This window comes from Sander lucioperca, chromosome 21 (genome assembly GCF_008315115.2).
Source record: "Sander lucioperca isolate FBNREF2018 chromosome 21, SLUC_FBN_1.2, whole genome shotgun sequence".
NCBI lineage: Eukaryota > Metazoa > Chordata > Actinopteri > Perciformes > Percidae > Sander > Sander lucioperca.
Window position 1 is genome coordinate 8,060,143 of NC_050193.1, and position 22,853 is coordinate 8,082,995.

The window sequence follows — 22,853 nt, forward strand, 5'->3', positions numbered from 1 at the left end:
GTGTGTATGTTTTAGGAACAACAAAAGCATGTTTCACCTTGCCAAACCAACCATGTCCAATCTCCTTTAGATAGAGTAGACTATGGCGGCCAAGGTCTGATGATTTCAGCAGCTGGACTGGAAAGGAACAGTAAAAAAAGACATAAGATTATGTTTGGACGGGAAAAAAATAGAGACTGTTGGGAAAAAAAAGTGATCAAGAGAAAATAAACGACAGAGAAAGAAAGGTTTTCAAGGAGCCAAAAAGTCAATAAAAGAAAAATAGAAAGATGGGAACACAAATGGATTCCTACAGCACAGGGAAACATCACAGACATAATAAGGAAGAGAAAGAATAGAAACTCCTCTCAGACAAACAATAAATGTACATTTTCCTAAATAAAAAGTGGCACCAACTAAAGAGGAGAGATTGCCTGAAGGCAGATAAACACAACTTCCCAACTAGAATTAACTATCTACAAGAACAAGGAAAGTTGGTTTCAGTAAGTCATGCACAAATTCAAATACCTCCATGGATCTTCATATTTCAAAAATGGAGATGATGGTGAAAAGATGATGGTGGAGCAGTGGCGCGGCCAGCCACTCTGAGCTCCGTGACAGTGACTGAGTCCCATGGAGGGATGAAGTAGTGGTTCAGAGTGTGAGAACCGAGAGCCCGTGGCCCCAGCCCCAGCCCCAGGCGTCTTAGCCTCATTGTGTGTCTTTGAGAAATAGCCCACGTTCGCAGTGTGTTTGTGAGAGAGCCTCGGCAGGATTTAACCCTCTGAGCCCTTGCACAGCTGAACAAGCTCCCCACGCTGCCTCTCCCAGTCTGCACCGAGCTCATCCTCCAACTGGGACACACAAAAACACACATACTGTGCTCGTCCAGAGCTTTCCAGCTGTTGAGCAAACACCGAAATCCTTGATTCCTATACAGACTACATTTAAATCTACAGTAAGCTGAGAGAGATAGAAACGCATCACAGCTTCGACTCATTGGAACAATCTGCCGACGGTTTCACGCAGGAGGATTTCTGTCCTGGGCGCAGAGATTGTCTGGTCATGCATCACGCCTGATGTGACCATCACCCATGTTGGTAGTGTGCCGTCTGACGCGCCAGCTCTGTGTGCAGCTTCAAGACACCCAGTTGTGACATAAGGCCCACATAATGCCCCCCTGTCACCCAGGACAGCAGCATTCCTCATCCAAACAGGACACAAACACTGCTCTGTCAGATGCAGAAAAGACCTCTGTCATACACACTCACCAGCCCTATCTCAAGCCTCCCCTCCCCGCTCTTAGGTCCTGGTGCATGCCACCACCCTTCCCGTGTCTCTCCTCATTCTGTCACAGACCTTTCACTGTATTCTGCCCATAATGCCAGTCCTCCACTGGTGCGTTCCATGGAAGTTTCAGCCCGGCCTTATGCTCATCCACTGCCCAGCCGGCCTAAATCAGGGCCATTGTTTGGCTCGCTCACTCACACGCTCATGCTGCGTCTCCTGGTACCCAGTGGAACACACACACAAACACACACACGCAAGCACTCATGTGCAGACACACACAAGGTCCATTCTCCACTAAAACACTGGGCAGAGGTTGTCACGATAACAACAGTCCCACACTTCTCCACCCCCGACCCCCCGAGCCTCCACCACCCCTCCCTGACAGAGAGAAATTAAAAAGAAGTGGTATTATTCTGAAAGTGGAATGTGTGAGTGTGAGTGTTCATTCCCGTCCTACTCATGGCATTCCCAGAGAAGATGGTGGGGTCCAGTGTGACTGTGGGATCGTTGGGCCCGTGGAATGATACACACACAATCGCTTCACACACTCACTCTGATGCATCAAGCCTCTGTAGTGGGTTTGAAGGCTTTGAACGACCTCTTGAATAAAAGATTAGACCAACAAGTGAAAAGCAGGACTGTCATATCAATGGCAAACGTTGTACTGCATGTTCATACAGATGTATATACAGTAAGTGATATAGAACAAGCCATTCATGATTAAAGAAAAAACTATGTAACTAGTGTTTTTGTTCAGCATGCAATTACTAGGCTCATTTTCATTGTGTGTATGTCAGTGTGGGGGTGGAGGATTTATGACATGGGCATGATGTTAATATTTATGGAGGAGCCTGCTCAGTCTTTGACCTGCAGCTTATTGATGTTATACTTTTGAAATATTATATCATTCCTGCCATTTCCTACCCTCTCAACTTATGACGATCTGTCAGATATTAGCAAAGCACTGAAAGAGGCTGCAGAAATGATACATTCCCAATACTTCCAATATGTGCAGGTGAAAAAGTTGATATACTGTAATAATAATAAGAACATATTTTACTTTACATAAGAAAGAAGGAATGAGTATGAGACCATTCTCTCTGACTCAGTGAAAGGAGACATTCTCCCTTTTTTCACGATTTTGTTTCCTTTCGCCATCTATCCATTCCTCGCCCTGCAACACCTGGTCCAATCATACGACAGTAGCTATGGAGGACAGAGGGGATGCTAGTAATTGGCTGCGAGCCTGAGGCTGCCTTGTCCAATCATTGCTGGAGCTCACATCCTGGGAAGCTGAGCCCCAACTCGCCTCCCTTCTGGCTGAGCACAGTCAGTGCAGACAGCCAGTGAGTCATGCAGGGAGAGACACCCAGGATCTGGCTTACACTGAGATTCACACACACTCCACATACATGCACATACACAACAGGCTGGGCTTGAGGCAGAATGACCTGAAGGAAAACAAACAGGCTGTGACGTTGCTGAGGAGGAGCAAGGATATAGAAATTTAAGACCCCAACATACAGTTATATGGATGTGTGCTGAAGTATAGATGTTGGATTATGTAAGATCAAGATTCAAATAAAATAGGAACAATGTAATGTAGCATGCATTTACGAACACAGAGAAATAATGGCCACTAGGGTTAGGTCAAATTCCTTTCTCTCCAGTGCGCTGCAGTTTTCACATACAGTATGCAACATCTGCAGTTGCAAAATTTTTAAATGCATTACACAAAGGACAGATGTCTTTCCCATGTTGAGAGACCACGCAAGAAAGAAGAGACATATAATACATGATAACAAATCAAAGAGGCCATGTCTGTTCCAGCTAAGGTAATAAAAATGTACTTTGTTTTATCTCATCCAAATCAATAGAAGCAGTAAGATGTTACATATTTCACTTGTGCTATGCTCCAGAGAAGTAACAACCTGTTTTAATAGTCTGTTAGTGGGGCAGAAATTCTCTCTTGAGCTGGGAATTAATAATGACTACGGAGATATGTAATACAGATAAGAGAGAAGATGAGAGAAAATAAGAAACACCAGGAAGCAAAACCTAAATGCAAAAACAGGTCATTAAAAGTCCAAGCAGATATAACTAGGTGTTATGTGTTGATGGTGTTGCATAGTTTCTTACTGGATCTGCCAGGCTGTTTGGAGACAGGCAGGGAGACCTCAGTGAGGGGAAGGATGTAGACCTCGGGGCCATTCTGGGAGGAAGGCGAGGCCAGGGTGGAGAGATCTGCCTGGTACTCCTCTCCCTCAGTGTTTTCAAACTCCTGGTGCAAAGAAACATTCTGCAATTAGTCATCCACTCACAGCTATTCTATCTCTGTGATAGTGGGAGACAATGGTTCAACTGTGAGGGCATTCAGATGCACTGAGGCACACCCACCGAGCTATATACATAAGTCATGTACGCTGTGGGGTGTTTTGTGTGGGTCACGACAAAGACGCTGTAGGAGGAAGCACACTAATGTGTGTCTTCAAACTGTATACACAAAGCCTGTCTTTCTTTGTTCAGTCTTTTCTTTCTTCCTCATATAGACTCACATATACAAACCCCAAGGTTATTTTCGTGAAAAAACTGCACTTTATATACCATTACTGTAAGTAAAGAAACAAAAGATGACTTTACATACATACGTAGTTACAGTTTCTGTTTGTTTGTACAGAATAAAAAGTACATTTTGGCATTTATTTTAACCCATGAGGACTTATTGTTCTCAAATGATGTTTTAGTACATCATGTCAAAAATATCTGATAGGAAACACATGTCCTGATTATTTGAAGCTTCATGGTTTAAACTGTGCTGTTACATCTGCCATACATTGCACTAGTGCATTGTAAGTTACATCCTCTGCTGTGCACTATTAAAAATATAACCAGAAATAACTCTGGTCCTTTAACCCCCCCCCCCCACACACACACACACACACACACACACACACACACACACACTCACACACTAAGTTGGATGCGGAGAGGGAGTGTAAAACAGTGACCCTCTCTTTCTATCCCTGTACACCATACATCATACGGAGGCTAGGCCTTTTTTATCCCTACTTCTCTTCTTTCTGCCCCCCCATACGTTGTTGCTCCCCAGTCTACTGCATTGTCCTTGCTGTCTAATTCTTGTAGTGTGCCCCTATAGAAACCCCCATACAGTATGTAATAAAAGTGCTGACATACCGCATAGTAGGAAGGAGACAGATTTCAAACTTTGCACATACGAGAGAAAAATGTTGCATTGTCCCTTACGTTGTCTCTCCTTTTCCTCTTCCACATGTAACTTCGAAATCAGGTCTGTCTTCACCCAAGTAGCTATGATTTAGTGTTTTTAACACACAGACAAGGATCAACCTTCTGGCTATGAATGCTAAAACAAAACAGTAGAGTAGTGGAACAACTCCATGAGCTCTATAAGACCATCATATTCAATTATAATTTCTTTTTTACATACATATTTATATTGTTTTTGCCCTTAACGATGTGTCTGTTTGGAAATAGTGCAACTCTACCTATTTGCATTACTTCATTACGCAACATGAATGAGTGATTGAGGCAAGCTTATGACCTGAATAGAAACTGAAGTAACCAAGCTCACGGCAGCACTGCCACCATTGACTGGCATGCTGCACTTATAATGATTTCCTTGTCTGTATGATTTACTAGGTTACAGCAGACATCAGATTTGAATCACAGCCTCCCCTCTGTCCATTAAATACATAATTTCAGTCAAAGCCTATTGATGCTGTCCTACCACACAAAGCAACATCACTCAATGATCTTCAAGTCAATGTTGTTAGCAGTTTCTGAGACTGTGTGGCTATGTTGGGAAACCGGGCTGGCAATAGTGCTCCGTTCACAAGCACTGAGCCATCCACCCATCCATGCATCCATAACAAGCCTATCTCCCACTTGCAGAAACCACAAGAAGTAAAGAGAAATAAAGGAGGAAATGAGAAAAAAGGAAAGCAGGAGAGTGGGTTGCAGGATGGACTATTATGAAATATTTTAATGGCTCATCGTGTGTGTGTGTTTTTGTGTATTTACAGGTGTCTAAAACGCCAGTGACTGTGTATATAGGAGTGTGTATACGTCTGTTTCTCATTCAAGAGAACCATCTGCCATTCTCCTCAGAGTGAAGTGTGAACGCGAGCACCTGGCTGTGAGTCAGCGTTGCATAGCTCCCCAGAGAGCCTTCAGTTTAGAAAGCACTTAATACCCAGCCTCACACTACGCGCTCCAGTAAGAGTAGAGCGATGGAGAGGAATAATGAAGCTTTGTAGATGGCGCAGCGGTGCAATTTTGCAGTCCCACACGACTGCACACCTTACACGTGAGCTGTTGAGTGATGAGCCGGTGCCAAAAAGAGTGGGAAGAGTTTGACCATTTTCTGATGTTTGCTGCCAAACTAAGAGAGCAAGACAAAGATCTGATAGTTTCTCTTGTCCGGAATTGAAATGAACTATAATCAAGACAACAAGCATTATATTTTATTCACTAAAGTGACAATTCGTTTTGTACTGTTTTAGCATAACCCAAATAAATTAGAATATTTTAATTTTAAATTGCCTGAGAACTGAAAGTTGTGCTCCTCTGACAGAAGATTCATTGTTAGGAACCACAGTTACAATGCGCTTTCTTGTTATTGTAATCCTTTCATTTGTTTTTTTCTCAAATGTCCATCACATTTACTATTATGTTAACAATGACCCACAGCTTTGAATGAGTCACATAAACTCAGTAAAGCTGTACATAAACACACAGAGAATACCTGAGCTCAAATTAATGCTGTTATTCTCCACATATTGTTATGTACAACTTATGCAACAAACTTAACATCTATAAAAAGGAAACTCATTCCTGCTACCTTTGTCCAATGATTTTTAGAGTGGCTTGGCAAGATGCAGTCTCAAAAATGAGTACATTTTGTAAAACTATCCTCCCATCTTTTACTGTATCTTTACAATAAAATACTTACAGCTGTATTGTAGCTAAACGTTCACTGTGAACTATCTGATGACAGGGTGCATAAGACAATATCCCTGCAAGAATCAATAGTGTCACATTAGTATATCTACCAGGCCCAAGGTGGGGCCGTGGTTGATCATGACAAAATGAGCCGCTAGAGCCATTCTTCTGCCATTAGTCTTTTCACAGTAAAAAGCAGGCCAATGGAAAGCAGATACAGACCAAGACTACCGCTGTTCCTGCAGGTTATTAAAAATACACGTTCACATAATGAGACAGACTGCTGTGGGCTGGGCGCACACACACACACCCACACACACACACACACACACACACACACACACACACGAAAAGTCCAGAAGTTGTTAATGGAGCCTGCCTATGCTGTGCTCATTAGTGACACTGTTGTCCCTACAGCATCTACCTACCACAGGCTGTTCCCACCGTTCACCGTGCACACTGCAGCACAGACCTGACTCTTACCACACACAGAAACAAGCTGCTCTGCTCTCATCCTCTCCCATGTACTCTCCTCTGCGTCCTGCAGCTCTCTAATCGACACAAAAAGTCAAAATGGTTTTCATTCCCTCCATTCTGAGCCCCATAATTCATGCAAGGAATTATGGGGGAATACTGTGGACTCAAATTGCAAAATAATTTGCATAAGTGATCTTAACAGAAGGCTGTTCAGTCAGAGCTGTAATTTACATATTCTCCAGTTGAAAGAGTTACAAACATTAAAATGAAAAATATGTTTTGGTGATAATGCCATAATAGGAGCAGCAAGTAATGAGGGACCTAGTAACGACAAGAAGCAGCCAGTACAGCAAGTCTTGGGTTCCTCCTCCCTCTCCCTCTCCATATGCCCCTTGCCTGTGTCAGGCTCTGTTAGTCCTCATCACCTGCTCAGTTCAATGCTGATGTCTGGCACAGCATGGCTGAGTCATGATGGCAGCTGAAGGCAATATAGAGACAACGTTCGCCAGCCTGGGAAGTAAAAGTACTTGGTTGCATTACTTGCATACATTGAGGCAATAGTCCTTCAGCATTTACAGTAAATGTAGGTTAGGGAGTTGTATCAATAAACAATCATGATCCTGACAATCAGGTCTAATGTAAAATATTAACAGTACCAAGTGCTTATCACTGCTAATCAATTAATAGGCAGATTAATCCATAATGGAAATAACCATTAGTTGCAGCCTGACATTGTACTATTACTTTTTTAAACGAAATTGAATGTGTATGTAAACGTTTTAAAGAAATTATTTCTTCTTCAAAGAAGAAATAATCAACAGATCACTCAACAGCAAAAGAATCATCTTTAACTGCAGCCCAACTTTATTCCAACCTCAATTCAGCCTTACTTAGTGGCAGACTAAAAATAGGTTGAATGGCAGTTTATTAAAATATATGTAAGGAGATTTGATACCTTAAAAGTATTAGTTCCTTTTCTGTTATTTTCACTCACTGACCAGGATTCCCATCTACTGTGCACACACAGTTTGTGCTCTCCTCACCCGTTCCAGCACGAGGCGGCAGTGAGCTCACCTTGAAGCCGATGTCGCCCTTCTTGCAGCAGAGGCAGGCTAGCATGAGGAAGACGAAAGTGAAGAGGCCAGAGAAGGAGACAGCTACAACCGCCAGGGATGAAGGCCACGACAGCTCACTCAGCGGAGCCCCGTCTGCAACACGGGAGGATAATGCCAGTGTTAAAAGGGTGGGCAGCACAGGGATCAGATGGCAAACTGCAGTCATACAGGAAATTAAAAACTTAAATGAGATAGAGGTGACGCACACAGATTATTTGTGACCTTTTAGCTTGAAGAAATATTCATGTGACTTATAATTAGCATTGTCTTGTTCTTCCCATTCATAGCCAGAATCTGAATTGGAATCAGGTTCCTGTGTCTTAATTACAGTAGTTTCAATGCACTCAAAACCATCAAGGCTAAAAGATTCACACTACTACAAACATGACTCCCTCTGGATAATAATTTAATAAAGCAGCAGAGTAGGTGTTAGTGGCTCATTCTGTCTCAATGTAAACAACTGATGAATGAAAATGCTTTTGGTTAATCTATAATCTGCTTTTCATTTTCTGAAATGCCCCTGCAATGCCTGGCATGCGTCAGCCTCAAAGAAACCATTCAAAATACAACCCATCATTTATTTAATTGGAGTAACTGCATTTCAGAACAATGCACACAATGCTATTAAATCCCAACACACAATGAGACATAGTTATGTCTGGGTGCACAGAATTTTGAAAAAAGGTCTAATTCAACCGCAGTGTATCAAATAAATGTTTTGTGTGGGTTTGTGACCAATAAACAGATTATTCTCCTTTGTGTGAGTTATTCACCGTCGGTCATTGTCTTATGCAGTAGTACGCAAATGTGCAGCACACATGTGCCAGATTTACTTTTAGCCTCTAGTAGCTGAGGAGATCCACATAATCTGATTTACAGTTTTAAACCTCCTGCCAGAACAGATGAAAGAGAAGAGAGGGAGAGGAAGAGCGAAAGAGATCAAAACCTTCACTGAACACATTCAGTCCCTTAACTATCCTATCCTCAACACGTTGATATTTTTTAAATTTCATAATTAAGCTGATCTATTTTGTGGAAACATTCCATATCTACATGACATTTCATTAACATCTGCATCAAGGCCCACTGCATTCCAAACATTTGCAAGCCTGCATTCAAACAACAGATGGTTGAGGGACTAAACCTCAGTCAATGAAGTATTGGACACTCAATGGTCATTTTTACTACATCAACTGACCACTGCCTGCATTAGCCGTCTATTGGGAGCGATGAGGAGAGCTCTACTGTAGCCTCCATCTCATAGGACATATATAAAATATAACAAGCACATATATCCGATCTTCAGTCATATTAAATGCTTTCAAATGAGCTAATTGCATTGTAAGCATTGGTTTTCTCATTTGCCTGTATGTATTATTTAGCGTCCCATTTTGTATACAAATAGTCCTTTTACACTTTTTAACTAGTCACTAATGTGCTACTTTAAAGAGTGGCGTACTGTTCTTTTCATTAAGGAGGAGGGGTTGCCACATGGAGCTGCTCTGTGGAATATTTTAATTTAAGGGTTATTCCAGCAATTTAGTATTAGGCTTCCACATAGTTCAGCTATTTATGAAAGACAGATTTAGGGCCTGTGTCCATATAGCGTGTCTTTGTGAGCGCCAGTGTCTTTTTTCAATTGTTCCCGATGGGGAGAGAATGTACAGCATACAGTGCTCCGCCTTTTTGTACGGCCGCTCCAAGCACTTCTAGTTGAAAATCTCTGAACTTTTCAAAAAAGCACTGGTGTCATCACTGTCACTCCTTTTCAGGAAAAACTATCACAACAACAAAGACAGAAAAACCCATGTGTGGGAATGTCTCTATTAAAATGTTAGGGTTATTTTTTATAATGTTACATTTTGTGGTTAGTTCCTCAAATTAAGCTCACACACATCTTAAGAAATGATTTGGTGGTCAGAAATTCCAGGCTAAGAGCTTTACCTTTTTATAGACAGCAAATCCATGCATTATTTCTTATTTTTCCATGTTGCTTATATGAACCGTATGCATCTCTGTTCCTAGTTCTCAATCCTCACAGTTTTTTCACAACATGTATTTTTGTGAGAAAAAAAAGCCAAATCCAAATATATTGATTGTTAGCACTAAACTCACAAGTAAACTTAACAAGCCAACCACAGCAATCTGGCAGAACTCCCTCATCTGTCAGCATACCCATATGCCAACATGTCTACTGGGGCTGAGAATCACCCCAGGGTATGATATTATCACGATACTTATGTCAAAATACGATATAATTGTAATTTTAAACATATTGCTATATTCTGCAATATATTGCAATTTATTACCTTTTTTTTCCAACTTCAAATTATGTCCCCAAATGAAAACTGCTGACCTCACCAGAAAAAAACTCATCTGCACCATCTAGTGGACTTAAAACGCAATTGATTTTATTATTCTAGTATCAAAAAGTTAAATTCTCATGTGCAATTTCTATAATAAAAGATTGATACTTGCCGTCCGTGTATCAATACAGTATTGCCACAGAAAATATTGTAATACTATGCTGTATCGTTTTTTTTCCCCCACCCCTAATGTCTACTTTTGAAATGCCCATGTCCCAGGCCTGCAGTTACCCATGTGGATGCAATGTTTCCTTTCTATACAGTATGCGCTCCAAATCTATCTATCATAGCCTGATAAAGAAGAGGACTGGCACATGTCCTCACTCCAGGATTCCCTTTATTTCTCTATCCTTGTGAGAACAACACAAGCACTGTGCCCAATGGATCCACTAGGAGTTGTGGTGTGTGATGCGTGTGCGTACTTTTCCAGCTCACTGACTGAGACTCAGCAGTCCAGACCCATTTGGCTGTGGGGAACACACTGACTTTCCCAGACCTGACAGCTCCTGTGTCCCAAACAGCACTGCTCCAACCAAAGCTTGATCCTGAGGTCACGGCCACAAAGCCTACACTCACACTTGCACAGGCAGACACACACACACACACACACACACACACACACACACACACACATGGGCAGACAATGAAAACAGACAGGCACAATGCATCCAGGTTCCTACTTGAAACCTGGTTTAAGAACTACAGCATATGTGTGTGTGTGTGTGTGTGTGTGTGTGTAACCCACCAACACATTACCATGGTAACAACCTTGCTGGCCAATGCATATTAGTTGAATGCCGTTCACGGTGCGGTAAACCTCATGACTCCTCTTTATCTCCCCACTTCTGGAAGAAACACATTTTTGCTGATGCCTCATATACAGGCACTTTCTCCCATCTATATCCTTGTGTTGTGCTGTGACAGCTTGTGTGCTTGTGTCTCCATGTGAAAGTGTCTGTGAAGTGGAAAAGAGGGGGAAAGCTAGCCCAAGCAGTGCCCTTTCTGGAACCACTACATACCACAACACAAAGCCTGAGTGGGTGGTGACAAGACACATTGTATAGAGGCTGATAAGGGAAACAGGGATCAATATTCACTTCTAACTCGGGGCACGCCGAAGGACACAACATAAAACACACATACATGTTGTAATTTTTTTTTTAAAGATTATTCTTTTGGGCTTTTCCGCCTTTAATTTGATAAGACAGCTTGGTCAGAAAGGGGAGAGAGAGAGGGGCGGAAGATATGCAGGAAATTGTCACAGGTCGGATTTGAAGCCTGGACCTCTGCGTCGAGGCATAAACCTCTCAGTATATGTGTACCTGCTCTACCCACTGAGCCAACCAGGCCACCATTTTGTAATTTCTATTAAGTTGTCCGTCATGATGTGCAAGCTCTGGGGCTGATCAATTGCTCTGGTTTTTGTTTTTGTCTTTCTTTTAAAGTGTTATGTCATTGTTACACACAATTCTTCTATTTTCTTTCAGCAATGATAAGTATCTTTAAAAATTACATCTCTTCCCTTAAGGTTTAAAGCAACAATATGCAACCTTGAAATAGGAAGTGGACAATTTTGTCTTCCTCCTTAGTTGGTCATGTCCCCCCTACACAACTCCATTCATCTTGATAAGCTGTCTACCTTGAACATCTATCTAGCCTGAGGCTGAGGTAACTGGCAACTGTCGAGCCTCTACAGGCAATGATGAAGCAGATGGTGAACAACATGGACGACGAACACTGGACCAACCTTTTACTCTTTCACAGATAATGAAGGAATCATGGAAATTGGCAATCCACTCTAAATTTGTTTTGTAAGTCAAATGACTATGATTCCTGTAAAGTAGTATGAGGGGGCCATTAGTCCTTCTACATTCGGAGCAAGAGCTGGGTTTGCATTCATAAGATCCACATGTACACTGGATTCAGTGTACCTCTCTAGCTCTTCTATTTAAGATTCTACTAGACATGCCATAAACTTTTGGAAGTAATTTGGGTAGTAATTACCAATACAAGCAGCTGAGAGATGGTTTTTCCTAGTAATTTTGACCTCAGGCCACTGCTACTTTGAATCGAGGGTGTACAAGTACCTCGTCAGTACCTTACAAGTATTTACAAGTGCACGATTGTCTTAGAGTAGACTCAAGGGCAGACAGAGATGGGCAATACCCCCAAACAGTGCTTGAATTACGTGGGACCAGAGGGAGCCGAGCTGAGGACTGGCTCCCATGAAAGCAACAAAGTCAAAAATCTGAGGGGGTCTCTCACATCTGAAGGTGTCTGCCATATGTGGCAATGTAATTTAATCTTAAACAACGCTCATTATCAAATCCCTGTGCGGTCTCATACCATTAAAGATGTTAAATTAAAATATAAAATATAGGCTACTACGGGACGTAGACCTGAGCCTACCCTACGCTCATGAACGCAGCATGACTGCACTTCACCACCACACCACTAGGCTATGTGAGCAAACCGCATAGGCTACGATCGATTTGTCAGCACTCGCAAGTCCGAAGAAGTCACCTTGGAGGTAAATATCACCAATACATCTTAAATAAATAAATCTGTAGCTATCCTCTGCCATTCAGAGCTCCGGAAAAGTTCCCAAATATTTTGAAACACTTGTCAGCAATACAATGCAATCTCTGATGGCAGAATATTCAGTGAATAGGCTTCCCGACAACATCGCAGTGCAAATTCCAAAATTATTCGTCTATTTATTTCCACGGTTCAACACACGGGACGACTGAACACCCAGGTGTTGTTATCACTACGTGTACATTATACGACTAGAACATAGTTTGGCTGTGCAATGGCTTGATTCATTCCTGCCAGTTAGTGCATTTTCCCTGTGTAGAAGTTAAAGACTACATGCATTATTGTGTTTGACACTGAGGATATCTGAGACGGTGGTCTGATTGAAATGAGTATGACTATTACAATCAATAATATGTTGAAATTAATTAAAATGAATCCATTTCTGTAAAAAACAATCTCTCTGTCTGTTGTGTGCATGTGTCAAGTTATAGCCTAGGCCTACCGTGCGCGTATACTGCGCAAAAGCGCCACTCGCGCCTAGACTATTTAATTGTATAGCCTTGTTAGGCTATGTGCAGGGTGTGCCAACTTTTTTTTATGAGATAGAGAGACCCCCTTAAAGACAAAAATATAATTTGAGCACTGCCCCCAAACATTTGGGGAAAGTTGCAGAGGCAAATTATGTTTGTGCTTCTCTGCTAATCCTTTCACCACCACGAGGACAAACGGTTGGAAAATGGATGAATAGATGGAGGACCAAAAGTCCTCATCATCCTGCAGTTGACGGTATATACGATGCATCTGTCACGTATTCTCTTATTGTAAATTAATGATTTTCTGTCTGAGCAAACATTCATCGCAATTATATGACCTCCCAGTAACGCCATCTCAGTAACACAGTGGGGAATACAGCACCGTAAAGAAAAGATCTTAAAAACACTACCGCTTTTGTCCAAAGCGGCCGCTAGAATCAACACAAACTGAAATTTACAAATAGCCACTTTAATTACAGACCTTTAGCAAGTGTTCATTCACCACAAGAAAGTTTAATATGGTCATCCAGAGAAGAATCAGTGGCACTATTTTCATAAATGCAGCATTTGAAGAATTCCTCTCCCACCCTCTCTGAATAACTATGAAAGAACGATGACCCGGGGTCATCCTTAAATATTTGAGAAGCACACATTACTTCACCAGCTGCACGGCAAAATGAAAATAAAGCACTTAAAGCCAGGCTCATTCCCGCTTTATTAAAAAGCTGTCTTCAGGACTGGAGGAAGATGAGCCATGTCCTGACAAACGGGAGGGGAGAGCGATGGAGGCACCCAGCCACCTCCACAGTTCAGGCCGACAATGAGGAGGACGCAGTGGGATGAAGAGAGGAATGAAGGGAGGAAAATGCGTAGGTGTAAAAAGGATGAATGAATGAGGAGGCCATTGCTGTTGCTTTGTATTTCCCAAAAATGAGACTTATCAATAAAAGTCTTGCTTCATTAAACTGTGCCCTCCTGCACTGGATTGTTTACACTCAACTTCTTCAGCTTGGATTAATTAATTCTGGCTTGTGCTGTCAAGTTATGGTCACACAATGTAACACCAAGCTGAGTAGAGGGATGCACATTGCAAGTCGTCAGTGGCACAAAGGATTTAGCGGTGTCCTTCACAGTCACAGCAAGAGCTGTTAATGCATGTTTCTAAACATGCAACTGAATAATACCCATAAAATGCAAAAGCTGACAAGAGGATTACTGACAGAAAGTAATGAACAACGAGAGAGAAATATAGACATGTAGAGAGACAGAGGCCCAAGGAGGAAGAAGGAACGCTGAGGAACGCTTAATTCAATGGTGTGTTCATGCGTGTATATACAAGATGAGAATGGTAGTGTGTTAAGCACAGCCACTGAGCTTTTCATGGTAGATCATAAATAAAGCATGCAGCAGTGAGGTAGGGCTTTCTGTTGCTGTGCAGCTGTAGCAACTTAACATCAGGTCTACAGCTGCTGGGATATTTACCAACTGGTATACACGTTGAGCTCATTGTGCATTCAACAAATCTGTTCCAAATGGACACGTGTAGGAGAGGTAGAGAGGAAACAGTGCAAGGAGCGCTGATAAAATATATAAAATATAAAATAGCGATTTTCTTCAAGGCAAAGTGAGGCATATTGCAATGCCTCCTACACTTGTATCAAGGCCAGGGCCGAGCTATGTGTTTGTATTCACACTCGAGCCTAAGAACCTGAACCCACACAGCAAGCCTAGTCAAGGTGTTGCACTTGGCTGCATAGGATAACTTTGAAGTTTCCGTGGTAACTAAGAGCAGTGGGTTGTAGCTGCTCCTGATAGCAGAAACCCCAAGTCAATGAAGAGGAGCTCAAACACACCACAGATAATGTAGCATGCTTTAACACATACCTGCAGAACAGAAGTCTCTCCCTGGGAGAGGCTGCGTTCTCATCTCCCCTCTGTGGTCTGTCCCTTTTTTTTACTTCAGTTGTCTCTTTCTAGCTGGTATGGTTGCTATGCATACACACACCACTTCTTGTTTTTGACCAAGAGACCAAGTCATGACAGTGCTGCAGGGTGGGCAGTGTGCCAAACTACACACAACTGCGATCAAATTGTCTTGAAAAAAATGGGGGTAGACAAAGAGGGAGGGGGAGGGAGGGGGGGAGAAGGGAGGGGGGGAGAGGGTGATATACAGTTTCAACTGCAGTTAGCATTCAATAGATTGGTTACAAATACAGTATGCAGCTATTGTGTTATGTAAAAGTCTCCATTTGATGTGTGATCAGTGGCTGTGGGCTGAGCTTTGTGTCTGTTAGGAAGGCTACGGTGGCTTAGAATCATGTCCAGGTGGCACTAATGACCAAGCTGCATGGAGTATACAGCAAAGAGGACTGTGGGACATTTTAGTCTGTGGAGGCTAGTGTCACCGTATGCAACAGGAGGCTAGCTGCAGCCATTATTCAGCCACTTAAATGCCCTTCCACCTCTGCTCAATGCTTCCTAATGGGTAAACATAACACACACAAAGAGAGCAGAAAGACTCAAATCTCTCTGAGCATGCGCTTAAATTTAGGACAGTGCTGCAGGGGCAAACAAGCTCCTCCATCTACCCTGCCTGGGCTGCACCAAGTGGCTTCCAAAAACAACATACACTCACACACAAACACAATGGTGATGTAAGAAGAATGGTGGGGAAGTGCTTAGGATACAGCAGATAGAATACTTACTACATAGTGTAGAGTGGATAGGAGAGGAGTGTGACCTTAGGTTTAGATTTACAGGTCAGTCAGGAGGTAGCAGGAGCAGAGCCAAAGAATTTACATAAAGTATATAAATCAACAAACACACACATGCAGAGAACTTCTAGAGCTACAATAATTGACTGTAAGTTGCTGGATGACAGGTGTGGCCTACAACAGAGCAACAATGAAAACAATTGGCTTACAGCTCAACAAGAATTCTAGATTCAGGTAATTGACAGAGAGCTGCCTTTCTGTATATAAGCCAAGCTAAATATTGATTCTCCGCTGCCTTTCTGCATGTGTTAATAGAATGCATGAGGACAATCGTTATGGATCAATTGTTGGCTCAAGTGGTTAGCTAATCTTTGGTGTCAAGTAATTTGAGCACATGTTTTAAAAGACTTGTTCTATATGTATAAGTGTCTAGGGATGCAGAGTGGCTAGAGTTAGTCCTCTTTTTTTATGGGTTTGACAGGAAGAGCTAGTGGGGCTGCATTGAAGGTGAAGCGAGCTGTGCTCTGACACAGCCCAGCTTCCCAAGAGAGAAAGACGTCCGACAGCAACCCTCTGTTACAGGCTGCATGAAGAGGGTAGAGAGCATGAGTTAGGACAGAGGAAGGGAAAGAAAATGCTCTGGAGAAAGGAGCAGAAGGAGAGGCAAAGCAGAAGTTGTAAGGTTGAAAGAAAATGGGAGAGAAGGGCAGAGCAAGTAGCATCAGACTGTGATGAGGGAGGGCTGAACATAGAGAGGTGAACAGGAGGAAGCACTCTGCAAACACACAGATACACACGTGTGCACACATGTCACTCTCCAGTTGACAGCAAAAGTAACAGCATGACATGATTAATAGCATGGTACCGTATCCTCCACCCATTTACATCCCTCTGCCGTTTTCTAGTAATGCTCTATGTATAAGGGACTGCAGAGAGGGATGTGCTGCCCTGCAGAGAACCATGATAACTGTCATTAACTGTGAGTGAGAGCCCAGGAGGATCTTCATGGATCAACATTACAGGCCTGTCATGTCCGTCCCACGACAGCCCGGGCAAGGGCATACTGCTGGAAAAAAAGGCTCTGAATATCAACTCTGTCTCTGATGGATGGACCTTTTGAGTTCATTTCACAGATCGTCTAACTACACAACCAGGGCATTGCATGTAAAGGTGTAGTATTTAACATCAATAATTCATTCATTTAAGACATCATTATACTTATGGATATGACGGATCATTGCAGAGGAGACTGGCCTCTATTCTGCATTTTGCAGAATGGGCTGTTGGGTCAAATTTGGAAGGAAATCTGCTGAAATGGGTAATTATTATGGAGCACGAAAATAATCAGAGATACTGTTCCTTCTGAACAAATGGAACAAAAGCTGCTCACAGTTTATCACAAGAGAAAACACAGTTGAATGAATGGACTGAAAATATGTTTATCCTCTTTAGTCAAGTAGAGGACGAAACAACGTAAATTCTGAAGAGGACAAGCACTAACAATCCCATGAGATAGGTGCTATCAATCTTTTTAAATACTGACATATTAATCATCACAATGAATTAAACAATGACAGAGAATGCTGCACGTAGCACCTTTAACATACCAGATCAACCACTTGCAAAAGACATATCTATAGCAGAGGTTTTACTTTCATACATGAACAAGATGGAATGGACAGGTAACACTGGGAAAGAGAAACCCTAATGAAGGACACATAGTCTCTGTCCACAGAGTACACAATTGAATATTATTTTCTGTTAACTTAATGCTAATTTTGAACAGACACACATTTCTACATAAGTGACAATGAAAAACTGACCAAAGTTGGTGGAAATCAAGCACAGCTCCTAAAAGAAGGCAAAAAGGACTGATGCAATCAGTTAAATCAGCGGTAGCTGGTATGACTATATTTAAATCAATACCATTAGGATATTTAGTTATCAAAATCACACGGTAAAATGTTAGTTTGTGATATCCCAATTGGCCTATTTGGACATGAGTATGCCATTGAGAACTTCCTCACCATTTGGTTGCATGGATGGACAGATAATAAATATTTTATTTAAGCTCTAACAATTCCTGATTTAACAACAAGTAGTTGAACTCTACTTACAATGTTCAGTTAATGTTTTGATATTGGCTTAGCAGCAATCTAACATATATAAAGGCATTATAAAGGCTGAAACAATATTACCTGTATAGTATCATCTATGACTAAAGCATCTGCACACAGACCTGACAGAACACAGTTCTGCACACACACACACTCCAGGAAGGAGTGATTGGGCCCCGTGTGTGTTTAGGCCTCTGGCTGATATACACAAATTAGATGCATGTGCAAACCATATGCAGACATAGAAATATGTGCTTGGAATGACATTTCAGCCCAGAGTCTCATGATGCAGACAAAGGCAGTGTGTGTGTGTGTGTGTGTGTGTGTGTGTGTGTGTGTGTGTGTGTGTATATGCCTGAGTGTGTGTCAAGAAAAACAAACATACCTGAGTAAACCAAATTTGTGTGAGTTATGCTGGCTGCCGTGCACTCATTATTCCTCCCATATTCTTCTTGGTTTCTTGATGCTATTGTTAAGCACATACCCCCACTCTGACACACGTGCAGTGAATTCACACAGTCACACTTTTTGCCCAAATGTCTTCCACCTGTCCAACCAATTTGAAGCGGTCCTTTTGAACACAAGAACAAGCATGCATCTGCTTTTCCCTCCTGTCATTTTATCACCATCATAAAACAACCCTAAAATCAATCCACCACACCTAAACCTTGCTTCGTAACTAGCAACCATCTCCACTTCCGTCCACCACTATGTGAAGGGCTTGTAAAATGGCTTTCAGGGTGCTCTAGCATTTACATTCAACAGCAAGAAATGATACTTGATGACGAATTAAATACTGCATGAAGCCCATTAAGAATGCAATTGCACATGCACAAGCCTTTAATGAGTGTGACACCAAGAAAACCCACATCCCCCACATCATCACACAGAGAGCACATAGAGGAGACATAGATATTTTATCTTGACATCTTAAATCCACTTCATTCTTATTCTAGTTCCCCCAGAGGCTGACTTATGTAACTAAAGTGCTTGGTTACACATGGAGAGATGAATAATCAAATAGTCAGCGGTGGCTGGCTTGCACTGACCGTGTCAGTGGGAGGAGCTCTGAGAGCAAGTCAAGACACAGAATTTTTAACATCTTTCCTCTCCAGTGTCAGTACCACCTTGGTTATAACTTGCAGTGGTGTGTCCATACGTATGCAAGGGCATGTGTACAGTTTTCCTGCATGTGGAATGTGCATTGTGCATCATGCTGTGTGTGTGTGTGTGTGTGTGTGTGTGTGTGTGTGTGTGTGTGTGTGTGTGTGTGTGTGTGTGTGTGTGTGTGTGTGTGTGACAGTGTGGGATATTTTGCGTCTATACCAAGATACCATCCAGAATGTGCACACTAGCTGCCACTGCCACCTCCAGGCACCAAAAGGAGACTGCTGACAGACAGTCTCCCACAGTTGCTGCATTGTCAGCTTGTTGGTGTATCGGTGCTGCCTTCCAGGTCAGTCTGTCTTCTGTTTGCCCTAACAGTAGACAAGTGATTGCATATTAATTCTGTTCACAGGATGCAGCCAGGTTTTCAAATAGCTATCCTTCACACGCACACACATTTGCTCCCTCTCCTGATGGGAGAGCTCTCCGAGGTGCTGAAGCACTAGTAAGCCAGGTGCAAGCTGCAGGTAGTCGTTGGTGCAGAATGCCACACACATACACCCAACTTTCACCCTAGCCACACATAAACCAAGCCCCAGCATGTAAGAGCTGATGTGGTCAGGATATCAAAAATCGTGCTACGGTTTGTCCGTCCATGCTGATGGCTTATATAATGCTATGCAATGTGACGACTGACATGGCCCCATAGTTGTTTTCCTCTGTCTGGGTGTGTGTTTGTGCATGAGTGGCTGTTTGTCTGAGTGTGAGCAGAGGTAGAGCACACTATGTTCTTACATAGCCCTGGCGTAGGGAGGAAGTTCACTTGTGTAGGGCAGCTTGAGCTGTGCTACAGTTCAAACGCCGGATTTTGTGTTTGTAAATCTAGGTGTGTTTAATTAATCTATTCCACAGCCTCAAAGACAGCATATTCAGCAACTACAGCTGATTGAATGCTGTGTGTCCCTCCCCTTTAAGGGACTCTAGCGTTTCTCTGTCCTTAGCACTGGCAATGAAAATGACTGGTTCCTCCTCACACGCCTCCTCCATCGCCTAGGCAACATTGATTCTCAGCGCAATTACTAGGAAGAAACAGGACCATTGCCGCTTTAATGAGAAATGTAGATCATTAAGACAAGGGGGTGACGATCCACACATCATCCTCTCCTCCAGCTACATACAAGCTACATGCACATGCCCATTCATGCCCCACCCACTTCCGAAAACTAACCAATCCAAGTGCTGATTCCACCCTGACCTGTCACTGAGGCTATTCATTCACCTACTGTCACTTGAAGAAAAATTAATGTTTCACCGCACATTCCTTAGGGGAAATGTTCAAAACCTGAGATCTCCTCCAGAAAGAAAATACCAAGACAATTAAATTAGAAGATGCCCCAGAAGAGCCACAGATAGCACACATCATACCCATAATTCAGCTGGGAACCATTTACCCTGCTTCAAATTAAAAGATTGCACTTCTCTGGTAGGTTTGTATCATATTTCACTGCACAGAACGAGGGATAGCCAGCTCAGAACCAACAACACATTCCTGAGAAGTGCTTTTGTCATGGTTTTCCAAATAGCTAAATACTAAACCACGGTGCTTCTGTGCAGTGTATTTTAAAGCCGAGCAGCATAATAATATCTGGAACCGGTCAGTCATTACCTATGAACACATCCTTCAAAGCTGTGATGTCATATCAATGTACTACCTATATCAGTCTTATATTAACAGTGTTCTGGAGATTTATTTACTTTCAACTTCTACATCTTTTATTTCTTGCTATAATGCCTTACAAAGTTATGGTAAGCACAGAAAATTCCAAAATGCACAGGGGTAGGTAGCATACCTCCTATAAATAACCTATTTGACTTTAAATGGAAGCCCCTTTAAGGGTCACATTCTGAGGGACAACAGAGAAGAGATGCAGAGAATGAGAACTGGGTCACAGGAAGGTAGATTAGAGTGGAATAATTGGACAAAGAGGGGCCACTGAGAGTGTGCGGTTTGGGGAGGACAGATAGAGCCTGAAACTTGAGAGCTAGTGGCCTCACCGTCATTTGTATGCTCAGCACACTGCGCCCAGTGCAGGGACTCTCTCAGTCCTGTTTACAATTGTACACAGTTATTTATTCTGCTCTAATTGAAGCCCTTACACAGGACAGCCATGACTTCCAGCTCGGTGGTCCCGTAGCACTGCAGCAGCACCTGGGTTTTCCTTCCCATAAACCCTGACACCCAAGGGATGATTAAACGCTGTATCCAAATGGGCACCAAGAACCGCATCCTCAAGCAGTACAGCCATACACTTCTGTTAGCAGGTCACCTCTGTAATGTTGTTGTCAGTTAGCACGCACACACCCTGATCATAGCACACATGCACACACTCAGCTGCAGGGCTGTATGTAGGACTATGCAGAATCTGTACAGGAACAACTTTTAACCCTCTTGTCACCAAGCTATAAAGGAATGATGGATGTAAAACATCCATACCTGAGCTAATCTTTTTATGTTTAGCATTACTGTCGTGATGATGTTATGGCAATTATGCTGCTGCTGGTGACTAAGAGAAAACGCTGTATATAGCACCAAGACGCAGTGTATGGTCTTCCATCAAATACCAGATTCAGTGGAGCTCACTCAGCTTGATTATGAAGAAACATGAAAATCTCAAGCAGTTCTGCAGCAATAAATGGATAAACGCCCTCATTCATCAGTTTGACCCTTACCTGTATCAAAGTGGGAGCTGAAGGCAAAACTGGGATTGAAAAATGCCGAAGACATGACTATCACATGTAGGGCAAAGACCATCCTCCTCGTAGACAGCAAAAGCCTAAACACAAAAAGGTCAAGAATAAATTCCCGAGGTGCGTTTCAGATTCATGTAACCTGTAGTAGAAGCGGGAATGCGCAGCATTTTATTCCATCACACCTCACAGAGAGCCTCCCGAAAATCCTGCTCCACCTTCAGTTCGACGAGATTTGGAGACAGATGTTGACAGTCGTTTTCATTTTAACACATCTCTTAGTTACTTGGTTGACAACAAAACCTCTTACATTTGACTGCTATGCTGGACCGGTTTAGTGTCACCCGTTATTTACACCAATTTTAAACTGTAAAATGTTGACTGCTCCAAACATTTGGTAATCTCCCATTTGTGTTCCTTTCAAAATAAACCTGTGGTTGCTGCTTGTCCCGTGCTAGATGTAGTCTAACGTGCCGTTTTTGGAGAGAGCAGCTGGTTCTTTAAAAAAAAAAAAAAAAAAAAAAAAAAAAATGCTTCGGTCAGTGATGCGCATTTGGGTTTCAGCTTCGGTACAGAAAGAATGAGCGACAATTTGCACCAGTGTCAAGCGACATACAGTATACAAAGACTTCCGTTTACAGCTTTCAAAATAAAAACATATTTACGTACCAGAAGACTGGTGTTTTTTTCCTTTTATTTTGAAGGGGGCACTACGTGATTTTGTGTGTGACATCACCCCTGACGCTGTCATTTCTAGAGGAATCCTGCTAGTGAGGTTTCGCGGGTACGTGTAGTGTGGGATCATTTTGAGCAGATAATCTTAATCAAATACTTCCATATATGTTTTAATGTAAATTGGGAGCACACATGCATCACCAAATCTCCCGAC

The 22,853-nt window shown here is 42.4% G+C and overlaps 1 protein-coding gene across 3 annotated transcripts in view; it reads right to left on the reverse strand.

Moving 5' to 3' along the window:
- The window catches only part of aatka (apoptosis-associated tyrosine kinase a), a 33,379-nt gene extending 10,842 nt beyond the window's left edge, over positions 1–22,537 (reverse strand). Inside the window, exons 1-5 of one of the 3 annotated variants that reach the window (XM_035997017.1) lie at positions 22,150–22,537; positions 21,947–22,050; positions 7,801–7,934; positions 3,409–3,550; positions 38–117 (exon numbers count right to left, since the gene is read on the reverse strand). In XM_035997017.1, the coding sequence (XP_035852910.1) occupies positions 38–117; positions 3,409–3,550; positions 7,801–7,934; positions 21,947–22,028 (438 nt within the window). In that variant the 5' untranslated portion in view covers positions 22,029–22,050; positions 22,150–22,537. Of the gene's footprint in view, positions 1–37; positions 118–507; positions 1,505–3,408; positions 3,551–7,800; positions 7,935–21,946; positions 22,123–22,149 lie in introns of those variants that run through there. The other 2 variants (XM_031312833.2, XM_035997018.1) reach the window with 2 other exon arrangements.
- Positions 22,538–22,853: the final 316 nt, after the last annotated feature.